The following is a 19,485-nucleotide window of genomic DNA, read 5'->3' as shown; positions in this document are numbered from 1 at the left end:
TGTGAAGTTATTTAAGACAAGGTTTCATTCATTTTGAACTCAAAAGAGATTTCTCCGTCTCGGCCTTGTGAAAGCTTGCATTAAAGACCAGTGGCTCCATGTCTAGTCTAGTAAGACACCTGTGAAATATATTTTTATTTTTTATTTTTTTCTGTGAAATTTATTAGTCATATGCTGACTTTCTCCCTTTAGCTCAAGATTAAAACTTATTTGTCCACCCACCCATCTGAGACAGGGTCTAACCAGGCTGGCCTGGAACTCAATTATATAGATTGGCCTAGCCTGGAACTCAAGAAATCTGCCTGCCTCTGCTTCCTCAGTGCTGGGATTAAAGGCATATGCCACCATAATTGAGTCAGAAATTAAAAGTTTAAGAAACTCATTTGGACTTGTTTCCAATATTTTGGATTTGGGATTTTTTTATTTTTATTTTTTTAAAACAGCATATCTGGACTGGTCATTCAGATACTGTGGTGCTTGCCCCTTAAGTTTCATAGTTCAGAATTATTGTATTGAAATAGATAACATAGTCTAGAATGTTTACTGTCTGGTCTCCAAAGTAAAAACATACCATGATCCTAAGATCTATACTTGTTATTTTTTGATGTAGAACTTTAACCCTTTTGGTTCTGTCTTAACAATAGTAATTAATTTTATTTGATTTCAAGTTGTGATTGGTTCTGATAAATTAACTCTGAACTTAAAAACGTCAAGACTGAAAATTTAGCCTTATTGACATAGAAATTGCTATTTAATACAAGATTGTTATTACCACTATTATGAAGTAGTTTTTGTTTTTTTGTGTTTTTAAAATTCCAAGCCTGTAAAGTGGTGGGAAAGAGTTAAATGGGATGTTGTTATACTTTTGGGTGGGTTGCCTAAAGGATTTATTCATTGAAAACAAACTTTTAAGATAATTTATCCATCAGTTGTTTAATAGGAATAAAACATTTGAGAATCTAGATTCTAGGTGATTCACACCCACCCCCCCTCTTTGTTATTGCTACTTAGCACTGCAGTGGCTGTTAAGGCCTACAAAATAAGGTTTGTTCTTTCTGAGGGATAGTGAATACGCCCACATTTTGCCTAATGCAGCAGTTACTAGTTTCCTGTGTGATTACACATAAGAGATTAGTTCCCTGGCACATGGTAGTCACTCAGTAAATGTTGTTGGTTTATTGTGTTAGTGTAGCTCTTATTCAACATCAAGTAGTGCTTTGAGTCTAATAAAAGGCAAAATGAAATTCATTATTAAAAAAGAAGTGTTATTAGTGTAGACCATGGAAGGTGTGCTTGAAAGTAAAATTTTCACACAATAAAAATGAAAAATAATACATTTAATGAAAATCAAGTCATAAACTTAGGTATATTAATTACATGACAGGAAGGATGAATGTTGCGTTAAATTAACATTTTATGTCTATTTTCTTCCTTTGAATTGAAATAAGCAAAGATGGGCATGTTGGTACATGTCTGGAATTCTAGCATTTGGGAGGACAGGAGTCAGATGTTTGTTAAAGGCCATCATCTTTGGTCCTAGATAGAGGCTACAGGGGTAGTGGGGGTGGGGAAGACATGGGGATGGGGGCCACTCACCTAAAAAGTGAAGCTAGTTAAAATAGAACTCTTTTAGTTTAGGAGAGCACTCCTCCAGATAAGTCAGTGGCTTGCATTTTAGTTACTTGGAGATATCCATAATCAATTTTTTTGTTCTTAATTTATGAATGTGTCTAGTAATTACCTTTGTGACATAAAAACGTAGATTTGCACCCGGAGTTGTTCTTAGAATGAACATAGGTAGAAGAAGTAAAGCCAGAAAATATAAAAATGTGAACACTAACCATTCTAAGTTTGAATCTTACATGTGAAACAAGTGCTCTAGATATGTCTGAATATGAATAGGATTCTAGACCAAATGTGTACTTGTTCAGTATGCCTGTAATTCATGTTACTATAGAAAGAGGTGTAGTTGGTTATCAATATCTACACGCTGTTGAAGTTTTCCCCTCCTATGATACTAAAGCCAAAACTATTCTTAAATAATTGACCCTGTGATCCGGTGTTCTCAAATACTTTCTTGCTGTCGGAATAGAAAATGTTCTTACTCTTTAGTTTTAGATCCTTATATGCTTACATGCGTTGATACAGTGGAACAATAATAGCCAGCCTTTACTGAGATCTCTTCTGTTAGCTGCCTGCTCATTTAATCTCAAGTAGTGCCACAAGAGGTACAGTGATCATTAGGATCATTGCCGCTTATACCTGAGGAGCTCTGGATTTTGTTAAGCATTTTTATGTTCCTGATGCTCATGTTCCTTTTTAATTTTTTTTCAAGAAAACCTTTTGCGGACTTGTAAATTTAGTTTTTGTTAGTATTTGAAACTTCATGAATGTAGATGGGCTACTTACTTCTTAACCCTTCACAGCCCTTTTATTAGCTTTGATACTTTATATATAGAATATGTTTGCTTGTTAACAAACAGCAAAAAAATTCTTGCCCTTTTGGCTTTGGATCATGGCCTTTGCATGAGTCCATATTCATCACTGATTTACAATGTAAAAGTTGTCTGTTTTCTCTTATAGTAGTTTTAAATTTTTTGCCAGATGTGATGGTTCACGCCTTTAGTCCTAGCACTTGCTGTGGGGGTGGGGGTGAGGGGACGGAGGTGGGCGGATCTCTGTGAGTTCCAGGACAGGCAGGTCTACATAGAGAACTTCTGTCACAAAACAAAACAAAACAAAACAACCATTTGATGCCATGATAGCTGTGGAAGTGCAGTTTTTGTGTAGTTTTCTAAATTAGTTTTTTGTTATTTTTGAGACTAGCCCACTCCAGCTTCAAACTCATAGCAATCCTCTTGCCTAAGCCTCTTAGTTCTGGGATTTCATGTGGAAGCCATCATATCTGGCCTTGTTCTTTTCTGTTTGTTTGCTTGTGTTTGAGGTTAGTGTCAAGTAGCCTATTGTAGCCAACAGTGACCTTGAATGTCTTGGTTTTTCCTGTACCTCCTAAGTTCTGAAATTACAGACATGTGCTGCTACCATGCCCAGTGTTATGTGAATCAAACTCAGGGATTTGTGTGTGCTATGGGTGCAGTCTTCCATCTGAGATATACTATGACTTTTTCCCCCCCCTTTAAGAAAAATATTTTTAGAAATAAATTGTCTACTTACCCAGAGGCAGGAAGTACTACTACTGTGCCACACTGAATAATTTGCAACTGTAGCTCCTGAAGTGACTGTGACTTGGTAGTAATGCATTGTTACTGTCATTATTTGTCAGATATTATATCATTTATATCATATTTAGAGTCTGACCATACATTTTAACCCAAGAGATGGAGGAGAATCTGGTCTGTAATGAACTGAGATGACATTATTTAACATTATTTCTAAATTAAAAAAAAAAATCCTTCTTATGTGTATGTTGCCTAAGTGTCTGTGCATTACTTGCAAGCCTAGTCCCTGAGGATGCCAGAAGAGGCCTTGCATCCCCCAAGACTGGAGTTAGAGCTGCTGTGTGGGTGTTGGGAATCAAACTGGGCCCTGGAATGGCAAGTGACTCTTAACCATTAAGCCATCTCTCTAGCTCTTACAGTTTTTTAATTTCTCTCTCCCCTCCTTCTCCCCTTAAGAGACAGGCTCTCACTATGTAGCCTTGGGTGACCTGCAACTTCCTAAGTAGAACAGGTTGGCTTTAGACTCGCATCCTCCTGCCTCTCTGGCTCCCCAGTAAAGGCATATGCCACCATACCCTGCCATTATTTCTTGTAAAGGAAAGAAAAAGGCAAATGCTCAATCTGTCTCTTTCTTTTATGTGCATTGGTGTTTTGTTGTCTGCATATGTCTGTGTGAAGGAGTCAGATTCCCTGGGACTAGAGTTACATACAGACAGTTATGAACTGCCACGTGGGTGCTGGGAATTGAACCGGGTCCTCTGGAAGAGCAGCCAGTGCTCTTAACCTCTGAGCTATCTCTCCAGCCCCCTGGTATTTCTTTAATAAGGGAATAGAAGGAGTTAGTTTTCATCTTACGACGGCTTTGAGAAAGTTCCAAAATTTACTAGAGAAAAATTTCTTGATTTGGTTTGTTACTTCTGATGCTATGAATCATTTAAAGAACTATTTCCTGAAAGGGGTCACCACTGTGTTTTGATTATCTAGTTTATTAGGTATGTTTTTGTAATGTCAGTATAGAGAACATACCTTAATTTTAGTTAGGGAAAGAGGAAATTAGCCTAGAGTCAAATATATATTCTCACATTTTTTTTTTAAATTCCTTTAGTCAGTTATTGGATGTAGCTCTCCAAATTGAGTTGGAAAGCTGTAGAACATTCACGGAAGACCAAGGTTTAAAGTGGTTTTGCAGGCTTGGGAGATGGCTCAGCCTTTAAACACTTGCTTGGAACTTTGTGTTCCCCAAAATCAAGAGAATGCCCGCCACTAGCTGCCTGTCATTCCAGACGGAGATGGATCCTCAAAGGAAAGTAACTAGCGAAAAGTCAAACTGATGAGCTCTGGGTTTGACTGAGAGATCCTCTTCAACAAGGTTCAGATGATTTCCATTCTCAACAAAACTATCAACCTCAGACCTATGCATGCTCTTGTACCCAAGTACATGTGCACCCCCTTCCTGACAAAAGAAATCATGCACACACACACATGGATACAAAATACATAAAAACTGGAAATTTTTTTCCAAGTTGTGACTGATTAATCTAGAAATCGTTAGGAGTAAAATTACCTGGATTCTTATTTCTCCCTTCTGTCTAAACTGTTTAGATAGTAGATTAAATTTTTTGAGAGGAACATATATTTTTGCAATGAATGTATATTTTAGTTGTTCATAGTTTGAATTATTTTTTTCTTTTTTGTATTTTGAGACAGGGTTTCTCTGTGTAGCTTTGGCTGTCCTGTAGACCAGGGTTGCCTCGAACTCACAGCAAATTGCCTGACTGCCTCCTCAAGTGCTTGGGTTAAAGTGCCAACACACCTCATCTAGTTGTTTATAGTTAGAAAAGTGTTAACATTTTTGTAGCAAATTCAAAGTAAGCCAACAGATGTTTCCAATTTTTTCTTGTGGCTTCACGTTCTCTGCATTCTCATATATGTAACTAGGTGCTTCTGTTTATATAGGTCATGTGTGCTATCTAAACAAAATTAACATCTGTAAGACTGTACAAGTATGCTATGCAGTAATCCATTGCTTTTTTAATCCCTTAAGATTCTTTTCTTTAATTAGGGAACTTGGGAACTTTTTTTGCATTGAAATTATAGAGTCCACAGTGTGTCTGTAATTTAGCTTCCTATCATTTGGGAATTTTATTCTTTCGCTTTACTTTCCATATATGCACCATGCTACCCAGAGTTTTAAGAATTTAACTCTTGACTGTTTCTAATTTTACCCGATACAATGTAACTGTGACAGAACTTAGAAAATGTGCATTCATTGATTCTGACTTTGAGAGGTTTAAGTAAGTTTATCACAATAATGCTATTTCATAGTTAAAGATTTTCTAGAATTAAATACTTCTGTGATATAATCTCTTCAGGGTGGGTAGAATTTTCTGTTTGAAGAAATAAGATGATTGTTACTCCAACAGAAATTTTTTCTTCTAATTTTTTTTTATGAAGCACCCAGTCATCTTGAAGAGCTTGAAATGGACCTTACCACTGAGAAATCAAGATGGCAGCCCACTATGGGGAATTGAGGAAAATGGATTAATTCAAGAATGCTGTGCTATTACCCAGCCAACACAGGGTTCTCTTAATATGGATTCCATGAAATGAATGATTCTTACCCAACATAAATGGACAGTGGAATTTACTTTCTAAAGACTTGTTATACATTATGTACATTTTTGATATCTGGAGAAGATGCTACATTTCTACAAATGTTAGTTTGTATTCCTGGAATTTCTTGCAATTTGATCTGAGTGATCTTATGGAATGTTAACTTCAATAAAATCTCTAAAACTTAAAAATTTCTCAGTTTGAGCCTTTTTAAAATTTTTTTTAAAGTGGAAGCTTTCATTAAATGTTCATTTCACCTTAATAACATTTTGACCTATATAGTTGCTTTTCATTAAAGTATACTGAATAAAGTGGTAAAATGGAACGGGTTTTGTTTGCTTGGGATTTATGTTTAATCGAAAAGCCAAGTCAGTGTCCCAGTGCTTAGTGGTTAAAATGCAATTCTTTTCCTTTTTGGTATTCAAGACAGGGCTTCTCTGTGTAACAGCCCTGGCTATCCTGGAATTCGCTTTGTAGACCATCCTGGCCTCAAGGGTTGAGATCTATCTGCCTTTGCCTCCTGAGTACACCATCATGCCCAGCTTGGCTTGTGTTTTATTATTGGGTTGAAGTGAACTTTTAAAAATTTGTTTGGGTCTTTTCAAAATATTTTGCATGAGATTATAATGATTTTACAAAACAAAGTACTTGTTCCGTACACAGTATGAGATAGTATCTCTCAATTTGTGTTGATGAAAGTGGTTCCTTTGACCTGTGTTTTTAAAGTATAAGTAAAGTATCTTGCAGTGAAATGCTCATCTGAATATTTGACTTATTGATTTGTATTGTCTAACATTAGAAGGGTATTTGTACGATTTTTCAGTATAAACCAAAGGGCTTTATCTTTGACATAGTGTAGTTAACATGTGAAAAAAAAAACTTTTCCTTATTCTGTATAGTTGGGAGTTTAAATGAATCACACCATGCTTTAGCTTGAAATAAAATGCCGCATTTTTATTTATTGCTACTTAGATAATAACAGTTTTGGTAACTAGTAATACTCTATAAAAGAGGAATGGGAATTTTGTTTTGTTGACCAAACAAACCATTGATTGTGTTTTCTCAATACAGAGAACAAAGAGTAAAATAATCCATTGTTAATGTAAAATACCTTAAGATAAACATCTATGGTTCATACACATGCAGTTTGTTCTTTGAGTGATGCAAGGTGGTTGGTTGGTCTGTGTAAATTGAAAATTGAGTTCGGATTTTAAGTTGGATATAAAAATACCTGTAGAATTGAAACTTGATTATGGGTTTTACAGTTTTTTTAGATCTAACATAATTGCTTTGGGTTGTAAAACTAAAATGGATTACCACAATGATGGAGTGACATGGTTTTGACCAATAATACGGTTCAGCAAAGGAATGTTTTGAGTTTTTTGGGCACGTTTGTGTGGTTGGTTACTTGTCTGCATGGAGAGAACACTGTTGAATTTGTGATTTAGTTTCTGTAGACTTTGTTTCCACCTTGAGGGAGTTTGTCTTTGACAGTTTGATAATTGGCTGTTAAATGTGGCCTATTGTAAGTGATGTGTTGTTGATGAAATTTGAGTGTACCTAGGTTTTGATTTGAAATATTAGTGAAGGGTCTGGATATACTGGTTCTTTTGGTTTTTGGAGTTGAGGTTGAGTTTTTGGTTTTTCGGTGATCAATGTTGGTATATATTATTCTTGAGTTTGAAGTTCTTTTTTTTGCCCAAATCAATATGGTATGAGAATATTTTTTTGATGTGTGGCACTTCCAAGGTTATATAATGGGTTAAAGAATTTTGTTGATTTTGGGGGCAAAAATGGTTGTACTAACTTTTGCTCTACTGCAACTGAACGCTAGGGAGGCGCTCTTGAGTTATAAAAAATTACCCTTTCCTTCCAGTTGGGGTGGAAAATTCCTCCTTAAATTTAATCTTTATGTTTTTAGACACTATAAAGAAGAGAAGAGTTGAGCTTAATATATGGTCCTGAGATGTTGCTTCTATTTACAAGCCATTTTACCCATGGGGGTGTTAATTGTTTTTAAATATTAGTACTTAAACTGAGCTTTAGATTCTTTAAAAATTATCTTTATTTCAAAATGGCTTGATAAAATACCACTTCCTGTCCAGGGAGGAAGTTATTTAGCTCCAGGACTGAAATATTTAGCAGATCTTTAGACAAAAGGAACAAATTACATTTCTCTCTGGCTTAAAAAGGGTGCTTGAGCCAGAGGGGGTTAAGAAGCCCTTCCCCCTCCCTTGATGGAGTGGTCTGGAGGGGCAGGGAGGTGTGGGGTTGGGGGTCTTCAGGCTCCCTTGGATGGAAGCTCTGGTTCTTTTTCTTTTCTTTTTCTTTTTTCTTTCTTTCTTTCTTTTTTTTTTTTTTTGGTAGAGATGAAGGGGTGGGTCTATGGTACATCACCTGAGTTGTGGGGTAAATGTAGAGAGTGTCAATCAAAGGCAGAGCTCTCAGAGCTGGGAAGGAGGCTCTAGATGGCGGCTGTGCCTTAGAGAGAGCGCGCTTTGCTCCCTGCTTCGGTTCACTTTACGCAACTTTCCCTAACTTTCCGGCAGCCTCAGGGGGCCCCCGCAGCCCCCTGCCTCTTCTAGTGACTTTCTGGGGTCGATCCGAACCTTTTTTTGGGAGAAAAGCAGCTTTTAGGAGCTTTCTTTTCGTGCCTTGTTGGAAGAAGCTGCCGTATTGAGAGCCCAGGTCGTTGTTTTTTCCAGCTTAGAAGCCATGGCGCACCTCCATTTTTGTGCGCTCTCCTAATGAGGTTTTTTTTCCCCCTTCCGGACCTGTTTTAGTATTAATTATTGCTTTATTTTTTGACAAGTGAACATATTTGAGGATTATTTCATTTACTTTTTGTTTTTTAACGGAGGACTTTGCGTTATTTTTAATTTTGGATCTGATATTTTTCTACTACTAGATAGGACTCTTGCTTTGGACATACTACATGGATCAGGTAAGTCCACGATAATTAGTGATAATTTTAAAGATTTTCATGTTGAAGTTGGCTTTATTTGCTGTAAATTCGAGAAATTCCTGGATGACGCAATAAGATACGGAGATTGTTATTTGTATCCAGTGTGTTACTTTGAGAAACTTTCCTTATTGATAGTGATGCTTCTGCCGTTTAGTTTATCCTCCACTTATTTTAAAACGGAAAATTAGAAATATTTTGGGTTTTTTTGTTGCTTAACGTTGTTGAATTACATGAATATCGGTAACATCGTCAGGACTTTGTTCCTGATAATAAAAACCATCCATAGAAGCTGGGACCTTACCTTTCTTTCAACTTTTGACAGTAAATACCTGGGCACAGGACTTCAAAGCAAACACAGATTCCCCCTCCCCCTTAATATTTAAGAATTAAAAGATGATGAGAAATAAGGACAAAAGCCAAGAGGAGGACAGTTCGCTACACAGCAATGCATCGAGGTATGAGCTATCAACTTACTTTCTGTTTTTTTTTTTTTTTTTTTTTTTGGAAACCTCAGCTTACACTTGTTTACTTTGACAGACATGGATTGCTGTCTGTTTTATAAAAATTTTCTAACCTGGGTTGAATTTTTTTTAAATCGTGACCTTGAGATTGCTAACATGCCACACCCTGATTTTTTTGGTAGCAATTTATGAAAGTTGAGTTGTGACTTAAGGCCTCTAACAGAATTCAGAGGTAAGGTACTTTTATACGGAGGGGCCTTTCCTAGAAACTATAGTTTTTCTGTCGGTAAATTTTTAGTTTTTAGGTTTTTGTGCTGCAGAAAAATGACCTTGTCTGTTTAGCCATTGCTGCATTGCACCATTTTACATACAAGGCAAATTTTTTTCTTTGAAGAATCTGGGATATTGAAACTTGTAACTGAGGGCCATAGAGGAGCCTAGTAGTAGTAAATTATAGTAAATAGACATTTGAGAAAGTTATATGAATGAAAAAAATGTACATTTAAAAACGGAATCACAAATAGGACCTTTTGATGCCTTTCAGTTTATATTTTTGATTCTTTTGATACAGTTGACAACTCGAAAATTTTTTATGACTTACCAAACCCTGAGATCATTAAATCTGTAACCGCAAAAATCCTGGAATGTTATTTGTACCTTAGCTTTGTGTTTGTTACTATGACAATGTAATTGTACATTTATGCTTAAAATGTTACAAGCTTCCTATTTATTTATGTTAAGACAGTGCTTTCTGGTTGATAATTGTATTTTATCTTTTAGTTGATGCTGCTTTAAATTTATCCATTTATTTTGACAGAGTCGTCTGGAATGCTTTCTCTTCTGAAGCTTTTTAATGTACTATTTGTTCAAATTATGATTTGTTTCACATTCCTTGAAGTAGCTTATCAGTGACTAAAGTAATGTCTGTCAGATATTTTTGTTGTATGACTGTATCTTTATCTTAATTTTAAAAAATAAGTGAATGCATTTCTGATGTGTTCTTAAGAATTGTCATAATTTTTAAATCATGCAGCTAACAAGGATGTGATTGGTTATTATGTGATCATTTCTCAATTTTGATTTTACTTTGTAATCTTGCCTAAAGTTTTTTCTAAATTAGCTTGTAAATTTGGAAGTTTTGGATATAATTTTACAAATGATGAGTTTTGCTTTCTCCTGAAAATATTTTGAGCCTTTTAAAAATACATTTCCAAGTTCCTTTGTAAATTGAGTTGTTACAAATTTGGATATCTTTTGCATTGCCTGTGTAATTACTGGGTTATCTATAGGACAGAAAGGCTTGTAACGCAAAACTGATTTTCTGGAAAGTAAGCATTTGAAGCTATAGGAAGTTCCAGATATACTTGACAATGATGAAAGACCTAGTATTAAAGTTCTTACTCCCTTGAGTATGTGATTTGCATAGTCTCACCAGGGTTTTGTCTTTCTTATGCAAAGTTTTTTGTTTTCATTGATTAGACTATACTCTCAAAGTCCTGCTGCCTTTGAATAAACTTTTATTTTATCTGTTAAATGAATTTGGGGATTGTCATACATTTGATTGCTTCAGTGAAACAAGAGGCGGGTTTTTAATGCTTTTGCCAAGTGTAGTTTAAATCATTTCATGGATGTCTGAAAATACTCAGTACTCCTTGAAGATGGAGTTACTTATAAATTACTGTTAACTCTTTAAGTTACATATATTAATGCATGCACAAAGTTATGACATAATTTCCTTTAAAGATTGTAAAGTTTAAAGGATGTTTGTGTTGTTGTGGTGGGTGATATTCCTAATGAGCTGAAAGTGATGTTACCCCTATGTAGGTTCCTGTGTTATCTGTACTGTGCATCTTATTTTTGAAGTATGGTGTTACAGAACACTCTTTAAAGCACCACCTTTGCAGCCTGATTCTGCAGGGGAGGAAAGGAATTGTTTTCAGGTCAGGTAAATTTTAGAATGAGAATCACTTGAGATTTCAGTGAGTACAAGTTTTAAGTAAAGCTTGTTTTCCTGTTTCTGAAACAAGTGCTATATTTTTAATGGTGATTGTTAATTGTTTTTCTGAAGTTAAAGCTTCTGTCTAATGTGCTTTGTATATCACGATTTTTTGAGATTAATTTTATTTCTTAAAATAATTAAACATTTCAAATATGTAAATTTAAATACAGCAGTTTTAGTGATAGACACATAAAGTATGCCACACACTTACCTAAGTTATATGCAGGAGTGGGAACTAGGGGAAGGGATGCACATGGAACTGTGTGCACGCATTTCTGTGTTCTAGGAGACGGCATTGCTAAACTGAAAATTTAATGCCTATCTAAAATCGTCTGCCTTTGAGCCGTATTTGGAGGTGGGGGTAAAATCTTAACGTTTTTCGCTAGCCTCCTTGAAAGGCTGGGGATGATTAGGAAAGGCATTTGCAGTGCTTGTGGACTGGAACAGCAGGTTTAAGAGGCAGCCATTTTATGACGCCGATAATACTTTTAAAAATCGGAATTTTAAGAAGGCTGAAACAAATGAATCGAAACCTGAATATCAGAACATCCTTTTCCCCACGTTTCCCATTGGCACTCTGATGATGAAATAAGGGGCAACTCGGTAGTTGGCACAAGCAGCAGCTCTCGGTGGCCCTGGCATCTTGGTGCAGGTCCAGCTCAGTCACAAAATGGCTGTTCCTTTGTGCCGCAGCGCTGACAGACATACTGCATTGCACTGTGTACTCGCCAAACAGCAGGAAGTTGCCGTGCGGAGTTCAAAGGCCAGCCGGCGCTGGCGGCGGGTGCTGATTGGCTGTATGCGCGCCTGGTAACAGCAGGGTCAACCGTAGTGCCGTCGCCATGGCTCCGCCCTCTGACGTCAGGCGTTGTGGGTGGGAGAACGCGGTGACGCTAGCCTCGTGCGTCGGCCGGCGGCTTCATCTAGGCTCCGCTGGTGCCGGGGGCGGGGCAGAGGAAGGGAATTTTGGTCGGGACTTTCCGGTGGGCGGCTTCTTTCCGGACCAATTTTGATCCTTGCAGTCCTCAGGCCTGGCCTGTAGTGGTCCACACCACACCCTACAGTGTGTTTTTCTGAGCTCATTCCAGGACTAATCCTCTTGGAGAAAAGACACAGTAATCGTAAATCTCTAAATAGTAATTCGCTGTTTTTTTTTTTTTTTTTTTTTTTTTTTAATTTACACTTTTCGCTTTTTTTTTCTTTCCTCTTTTGGATGTTCCGGTCCGTTGCTTTCTCCTGTTTATCATCCTTGTTCAGTGTAAAGAGATTAGTGAGTTTTATTTTGTTCCCATTGATTGAAAGCAGTTCAGTGTGAATGGAATATTTTTAAATTGAAAGGCCTTAACGGGTGTTTAAGCTCTGTCATACATGGCTCATAAACCAAGGGAAGAGCACGTGAGCTTGTCCCCGTGCATTTTTACTTGGTATCAAACATTTTCTCAGTTGACATTTGAGGAAGAAAAACTCAGGTCAGTATGTGTTTAGTGGTTTGTAAAAATCGCAGTGGGGTAGTTAAATGAAAAATGGCCTAGGAACTTTTAGTTATGACAAAAAGTGTCAGCGCATTAGGCAGTATATTACTGTCGAGTGTCAACAAACAGTGTTGTTGGCACTGGCTGAGACTCATACTTGGCTGATTGCAAAATTACTTGGTGAAGTCTTGAGAAATGCCTTGGCTTTAGTCTCCCTTTAGTTCATTTCTGGTAAACCACCCGTGTTACTGTTCATTTCCTACCTGGTTTGGAAACCTTGCAAAAATTTATTTTTAAAAATAGTTTACCAACTACAGTTCCAAATTAAATCACGAGTAATGAGTTCAACCTTGAAAGAAAAGCAGTGTTTATACATTTCTTTGTTTACTCAAACGTTCTTTCCAGTACAGTTTAGGAATATTAAATAAGCGATTCTTTAGGGGACACTAACAATTTAGTAGAATATGGTAGTTGTAGAAAGTATGGGCACCTGGTGTGGTGGCCCATACCTTTCATTCAGCAGTGGGGAATCCGTGGCAGAGACATGGGGATCTCTGAGTTCAAGGCTAGTCTGGACAGCCAGAGCTGTCCTGTGACACTATTCTTAAAAAGGAATAGACTGCTGCTAGAGATGTTTTCATAGGTGTTTGTGAAAGGAACAATTCTCTGTAATGGATTTTGTAGATTTTCCTTAATCCTGGTTGTTTAGTGCAATTCTTAGGAAAGTAAGGGATTTAAAGATTGTTATACAGAAGAATTACATAGAAATTCTCATCTTTATTCTGCACAAAACGCTAAACATCCTTAGAGATCTAGACTTTGTAAAATGTATTTATATTTGCTGGTTTCTAACAATTTAAGGTCTTTATTAAATAAAAGCAAGAAAAACAAAAGTATCTTGACATCAGAAAGAAGATAATAATCTCATCTTCCTTTTTTGTGTAATGGAATTAATTATAGTGGTATAGATTTTAGTGTTTGCTAAGCAACCATTAAATTTCTGTAGGATAGAATTACGTAGCCAACATTGCACTGTATTTATGAAAAAAATAAACAGTTCTGTGGAAGATATTTTCAGCCCAGGTGTATTGCATTGTGTGAAGTTAGTATTATCACAGGTGTACTGATTTAGGAATTGATTACAAGGGGAGCCAGTGAACATAACAACATTTTTTAAAGTTTGCTTTTTGATCCTTCTCTTTTATACCTTGTGTGGTTATGTCAGGAACAGGCAAGGAACTTCTCTCCCCCCTCCCCCCCTTTCTTGGGGTATGTGTGTTTTCAATATTTGAAATTTGGAGTTTGGTGAGTGGTGATGGAGCTTGCTTTTAAAAAATCCCAGCACTCTGGAGGCAAAGGCAGATAGCTCTCAAGAGCTTGAGGCCAGCCTGGGCTGTATATAATTCAAGTTCCAGGACAGCCAGGACTACAGAGAAGCAACCCTGTCTTGAACAACAAAACAAAACAACTTTGCACTTTTTTGGGCAGCGGTGGGTGGGGGGCCTCTCTTATAATTAGTATGTTTTGTATATTAAGTCAGTGGCGTTGGGAGGTGTATCTTGGTGGTGTGCAAGAGGCCCCTGGGTTTGGTTCCTAATTTCGGGATCTGCATGTGACACACCTGAAATTATTTATTTAGGATGTTCAAAGTCATCCTCAGCTTTGTAGAATTTAAGGCCAGCCCTGGCTGCCTGAGATAATGACTCTAAAATAAGATTAAAAGGCGGAGTTTATGGAGGGAGGCTTGCAAACAATATTTGATAAGTTTTGATAGCTTGAGGAATGAATATGTAATTTTATTTGAGTTTTGTATGACAGTTAAAAATTTAAATTTACATTACTTTAGTGTTCAGCCCAAGGGTCTAAATTAGTACCACAAAGCTGCTGAGATCCCCTGGGAGATCCACACCCACCCCATACCATTTCACCCATAAAATTAGGTGTAGTGAACTTGTCCCTTAGAAGAAAATTACGTGACTGCCAGTAAGTCATTTTTTGTTGCTGTTATTAAAGATTCTTAGGGTTTTGGCTTTACCTGACTACTTTAGAACTCTTTCTTGAGCTCTAAAGTTTTCTTGAGTGTTACTTTAATAAGGAAACTGTGTTTAGTGCCTGACCCCACCATTACCCAAGAGTTACTGCTGCATACCAATGAAAACAACTTTTAGCTTGCTTATCCTCAGTGATTACGTCATGCATTCCAATATAATTGGGCAGCCTCGCCAGTGTTGCCAATTGTTACTTGTTTTGGAACTTTAAGGTTATTTTTTTCTTTTTCCTTTTTCTTTTTTTCTTGGAATGCAGAGGCAGGCAGGTTGCTGTGAGTTCTAGGCCAGCCTGGTCTACAAAGCGAGTTCAGGACAGCCAGGGCTACACAGAGAAACCCTGTCTCAAAAAAATCAAAAACAAAACAACAACAACAACAACAAAAAACTAACTTGACCCAATCACCAAATGCTCAGAGGCTGTTTCCTTTTTAAATCAGTAATTTAGCACATTGGTTACTTTAGGTGTCTGTTGTGACCTTTGCTTCCAAAAGAGTTTGTGCTTTACTTGATTAGGTTGACACCCGGACCAGAGACTTCCCTGAAAAGTTTCTCTGCTAGAAACATTAGAGCTCAGATTAGGACATGAAGGTCAAGGCCTTTCTGAAATAAATGATAGCAAGCATAGAAGCTGCCACTGGTGTGTTCTGAAACTGTTTGAGCACTTTACTTGCTTGCTTATGGATCACCCATTTTGGTGTTTCAAATGTCTTCCTGACCCTTTATCTTATTTTAAAAGAGGCTTTGTATACTCTTGCAGTTTGGGGAAAGTAGGCCCCTCCATTTTTATAGTGTTTTTATTAAAAAAAAAAAAAAAAGGATTTATTATTATGTATACAATGCTTTGCCTGCATGTCACCTGTGGGCCAGAAGAGGGCATGCGACCATACTGTAGATGGTTGTGATCTACTAAGAGGGTGTTGGAAATTGGATTCAGGACTTCTAGAAGAGGAATCAGTGCTTTTAACCTCTGAACCATCTCTTCAGACCCTGTTTTTGGTCATTTATTTATTTATTATTTACTTTTTTTGTGTATGAGTGCTTGCATATATGTATGTATGTATGTATGTATGTATGTGCACTATATGAGTGTGCCTGGTGCCCTCGGAGACCAGGAGAGAGTACTCGGTTGGACTGGAGTTACTAATAGTTGTGAGCTGCCGTGTGAGTGATGGGAACCACACACCTGCATCCTCTGCAAGAGTAAGTGGCAAGTGCTCTTAAAGGCTTAGCTGTCTTTCCATTTTCACCCCTTTAAAGGGCTCGGTAAAGTAAGTTAGGCCTCACAGCCATTGCAGTACATTGAGCTCCATAGAGACAGCGCTGGGGCAAGCGCGAGCCACATGGTGCCTCTGAGCTTCGCGGATGAAAATCAAGTAACCATAGGCAAAGAAGGTCCTAAGAAGCAAAATCTCTTCAAATGCATTCTTTGTGAAACTTGCCGGGAGGAACACCAGAAGAAGCCCCCAGACGCTTCTGTCAGCTTCTCAGAGTTCTCCAAGACGTGCTCAGAGAGGTGGAGGACCAAGTCTGCTAAAGAAAAGGAGACGTTTGAAGACATGGCAAAGGCTGACACCTCAGCATGAAAGAGAAATTAAAACCCATGTCCCCCCCAAAGTGGAGACCAAAAAGAAGTTCAAGGACCCCAATGCACCCAAGGGACCTTTTTGTTCTATCCTGAGTACCGCCCCAAAATCAAGGGGGAACACCCCGGCTTGTCCATTGGTGGTGGTGCAAAGAAACTAGGAGCAGCCCCGCCGTGGATGACAAGCAGCCCTGTGAGAAGAAGGCGGCCACGCCGAAGGGGAAGTGTGAAAAGGATACTGCTGCCTTCAGAGCTGAAGAAGCCCGATGCAGCGAGAAAGGGGGTGGTAAGGCTGGAAAGAGCAAGAAAAAGAGGAGGAAGATGATGGATAAGGTGGTTCTCGCAGTTTTTTCCCCCTTGTCTATAAAGCATTTAACTACCCTCTATACAACTTTTAAATAAAAACACTGAAATGTAAGACTGTAAGATTAGTTTTTAAACTGTACAGGTTTTTCTTTCATATAGTTAACACACTACTGAATGTGTCTTTAGCTAGCCCTATCCTGGTGGTATTTTCAATGGCCACTGACCTTGCCTGGTACGGGCTGGGGCTATAAATTGGCATGGAAATTTAAAGCAGATTCTTGTTGGTGCACAGCACAAATTAGTTACACATGAGGACCATAGGTTTTTTTTCTTTTGTTTTTGCTTTTTTCCATCTTCAATTGCCTGTGATGCAGCTTATATGAACATAATTGTTATTCTGTTAACTGAATACCACTCTAATTGCTAAAAGAAAATTATGGCTGTTTTGTTGACATTCTGAATGCTTCCAAGTAATACAATTTTTTTTTTAATTTAAAAAATAAAAAAATTAGGCCTAATTTTAAGGTTTAATTCTCAGTTATGCTTTTGCTAGGCAAAAGCTATGTACGTAATGGATATCAATTCAGCTTGTACTTTAGTACTAAAAGCTTCCAATGTAGGTTATTTTAGGACATGAGATTTTCTCATCTTTAGAATGTAGACCATGTTAATCATTGTTGGGTTGTGAGGATTAAGGATTAGAGTCCTTCTAGAGGGCCTTAGGGAATGTAAGCTACCAGTAATACTGTTTTATTACCGATCAGCTTATCCTTGACTCCCCTAACCCTTCAGTTTTAAGTGTCTTCTGATGAGCCAGGTTCTGCTCAAGTGTCCTCGTGGTTGTCCGCGTTACCAAGAGTCCCTTTTAGGCAAAATAGGGGAGTGATTTTCGAGAATGACATCAGGAGGCAAGTCCCCCTTTAGAATCTTGGGTGCATTTTGTAGTTAAACTTAAGTTTTAATTTTAACTCCTCAGAGGAGCTAGTCCCTGTGGGAGCTGCTCATTCTCCCTGTTCTATGAGTCACAGCCCTGCTCTTGGCAGTAATTGAGGTCCCTTCCCTTCCCCTCTGATGGTAATTGCTGCCTGTTTTATTTAACTCTCTGCCCCATTTTGCTCCTCAAGCCACTGCAGTAGGAGAGCAGCTAGTGAGTGCTCTAGTATTTGCAGCCATCTAGTTGGCTGGAGATGGCCTTTCCTAGCACTCAGCGTCTGTCTGTCTGCCCACGTCTGCTGTGCACTTTATTCCTGTGAAAGCGGAGTGACAAGACTTGTGTGGTTTCAGTTTTTTTTTTCCACTTCAGTTCCTTTTAACATGGTTTATGGCTTGAATGAATTTGTTTCTGTCTCAGGCATTGGAGGTCTTTAAAAATATCCAAGTCCAGCCCTACCTTCCAGATGTAATTTGTAAGAAGCTATTCATGTTGCTCAGATTGACCGTGGTTTTCCTGCTTGCAGAGTCTCTATGTGTTCCAAATCTTCTGCCGGAACATGTTCTTATTTTCTTTAGTGATAACTACTGCTCTGTCACATCCTCTTTGGTGGTACTCTCAGGCTGGGGTTTTTAGTTTATCAATCTGGAAATAAAAAGATGGATGGAAACCTGGGAAGAGGAGTTAGAGTTTAGGTTTTCTGTGTTGCGTGTTCTCCAGCTCCAGGCATTCCTTTCAAATGCGGAGTGAGGAGCTTTTCTATAGCAGCTGAGTCCCTTCTGTGTCTCATTTGTGCTGTAAGTTCTAGAGGTCTCTCCCTAGTGTATTATGTAATCACACTCTTCAAACAGACCCAGAAGTTTGCTTGGATGTTACCCTCGTTGAGTTTACTCAGTACCTTCTCAGATCTTAAAAAAAAAAATTACTTCATGTCAATACTTTTATATTCCATTCTGACGTCACCTTCCTCATATAGCTTATAGAGGTAAATATCAACCAGATTATACAGGAGTGGAATATGAACTATATAACCAGCATCAACATTTTAAAAATTGATTAAAAAAAAAAAGACCCAAGACCTTAGGGGATGTCATTTATGTAGTCTGTCTTTTTTGAAACGGGGTCTCACTTTGTACCGCTGGCTGCCTTATAACTCACTGTATAGACTAGGCTGGCCTCTGAACTCCGTCAGCCTACCTCTGCCTTCAGTGCTGTGATAAAAGGCATGTGCTACCATGCCTGCCCTGCTCTTTTTTCCCTCTTTTTTGATTTTTGAGATTGAGTCTCTGTAGCCCTGGCTGTCTTGGAATGCTTCATAGACTTGGCTGGCCTCAACTCCGACCCACCTGCCTCTGCTCCAGAGTCCTGGGATTAAAGAAACATACCACCTGGGCTCCGATTGGCCCTGCATTTGTAATTGCTGTATTTTGATAGATAACAAATCTGTGGAGGCAATGACTGAGAGAGACTGCTTAAAATAAAAATAATGAGAAGGCTCAGGGAGAGCCACCACTCACTGTGCCTGTCACCAACCCCGCCTTGAAGTATAGCAGAGTTAGTGGTGGATTTGTGACTTAGGTCTTTGGTAGTTTGCCTCTTGGACGCTTAAGCTTGTTGGGAATGATTGCTGTACCCTTTGTTGATTCAGAGAAAGCTGTAGAAGAAACTAGGAGACTTAGTAAAATGTCTTGGATCATTCTCTTCTGCTTCTAAAGTCTATATTTTGTCTCTCTGTCTACTTACCTACCTACCATCTGTCTATCTTGTGTGTGGTGTATGTAGTTCATGCACACACTGAGGCCAGGTGCAGAGGACTTTGGGTGGCCTCTGTCACTGTCTGCCCTATTCCTTTTGACATAGGGTCTCACTGATCTGGAGTTAGGCTGGCAAGTTGCAGTTGTTCTTCTCCCTGTGTCATAGCACTGCATT

General features: G+C 38.1%; 1 protein-coding gene across 1 annotated transcript in view; it reads left to right on the top strand.

The window, feature by feature from the left end:
* Positions 1–8,141: 8,141 nt before the first annotated feature.
* Chd2 (chromodomain helicase DNA binding protein 2) overlaps positions 8,142–19,485 on the top strand; it is a 110,612-nt gene continuing 99,268 nt past the window's right edge. The window contains exons 1-2 of the mRNA XM_051148729.1: positions 8,142–8,736; positions 9,080–9,212. Of these exons, the coding sequence (XP_051004686.1) occupies positions 9,151–9,212 (62 nt within the window). The 5' untranslated portion in view covers positions 8,142–8,736; positions 9,080–9,150. The remainder of the gene's footprint in view (positions 8,737–9,079; positions 9,213–19,485) is intronic.

The sequence above is a fragment of the Acomys russatus genome, chromosome 7 (assembly GCF_903995435.1).
Source record: "Acomys russatus chromosome 7, mAcoRus1.1, whole genome shotgun sequence".
NCBI classification, from domain to species: Eukaryota; Metazoa; Chordata; class Mammalia; order Rodentia; family Muridae; genus Acomys; species Acomys russatus.
The sequence above is the reverse complement of the archived record's forward strand: the minus strand, read 5'-3'. Positions and strand labels throughout refer to the sequence as shown.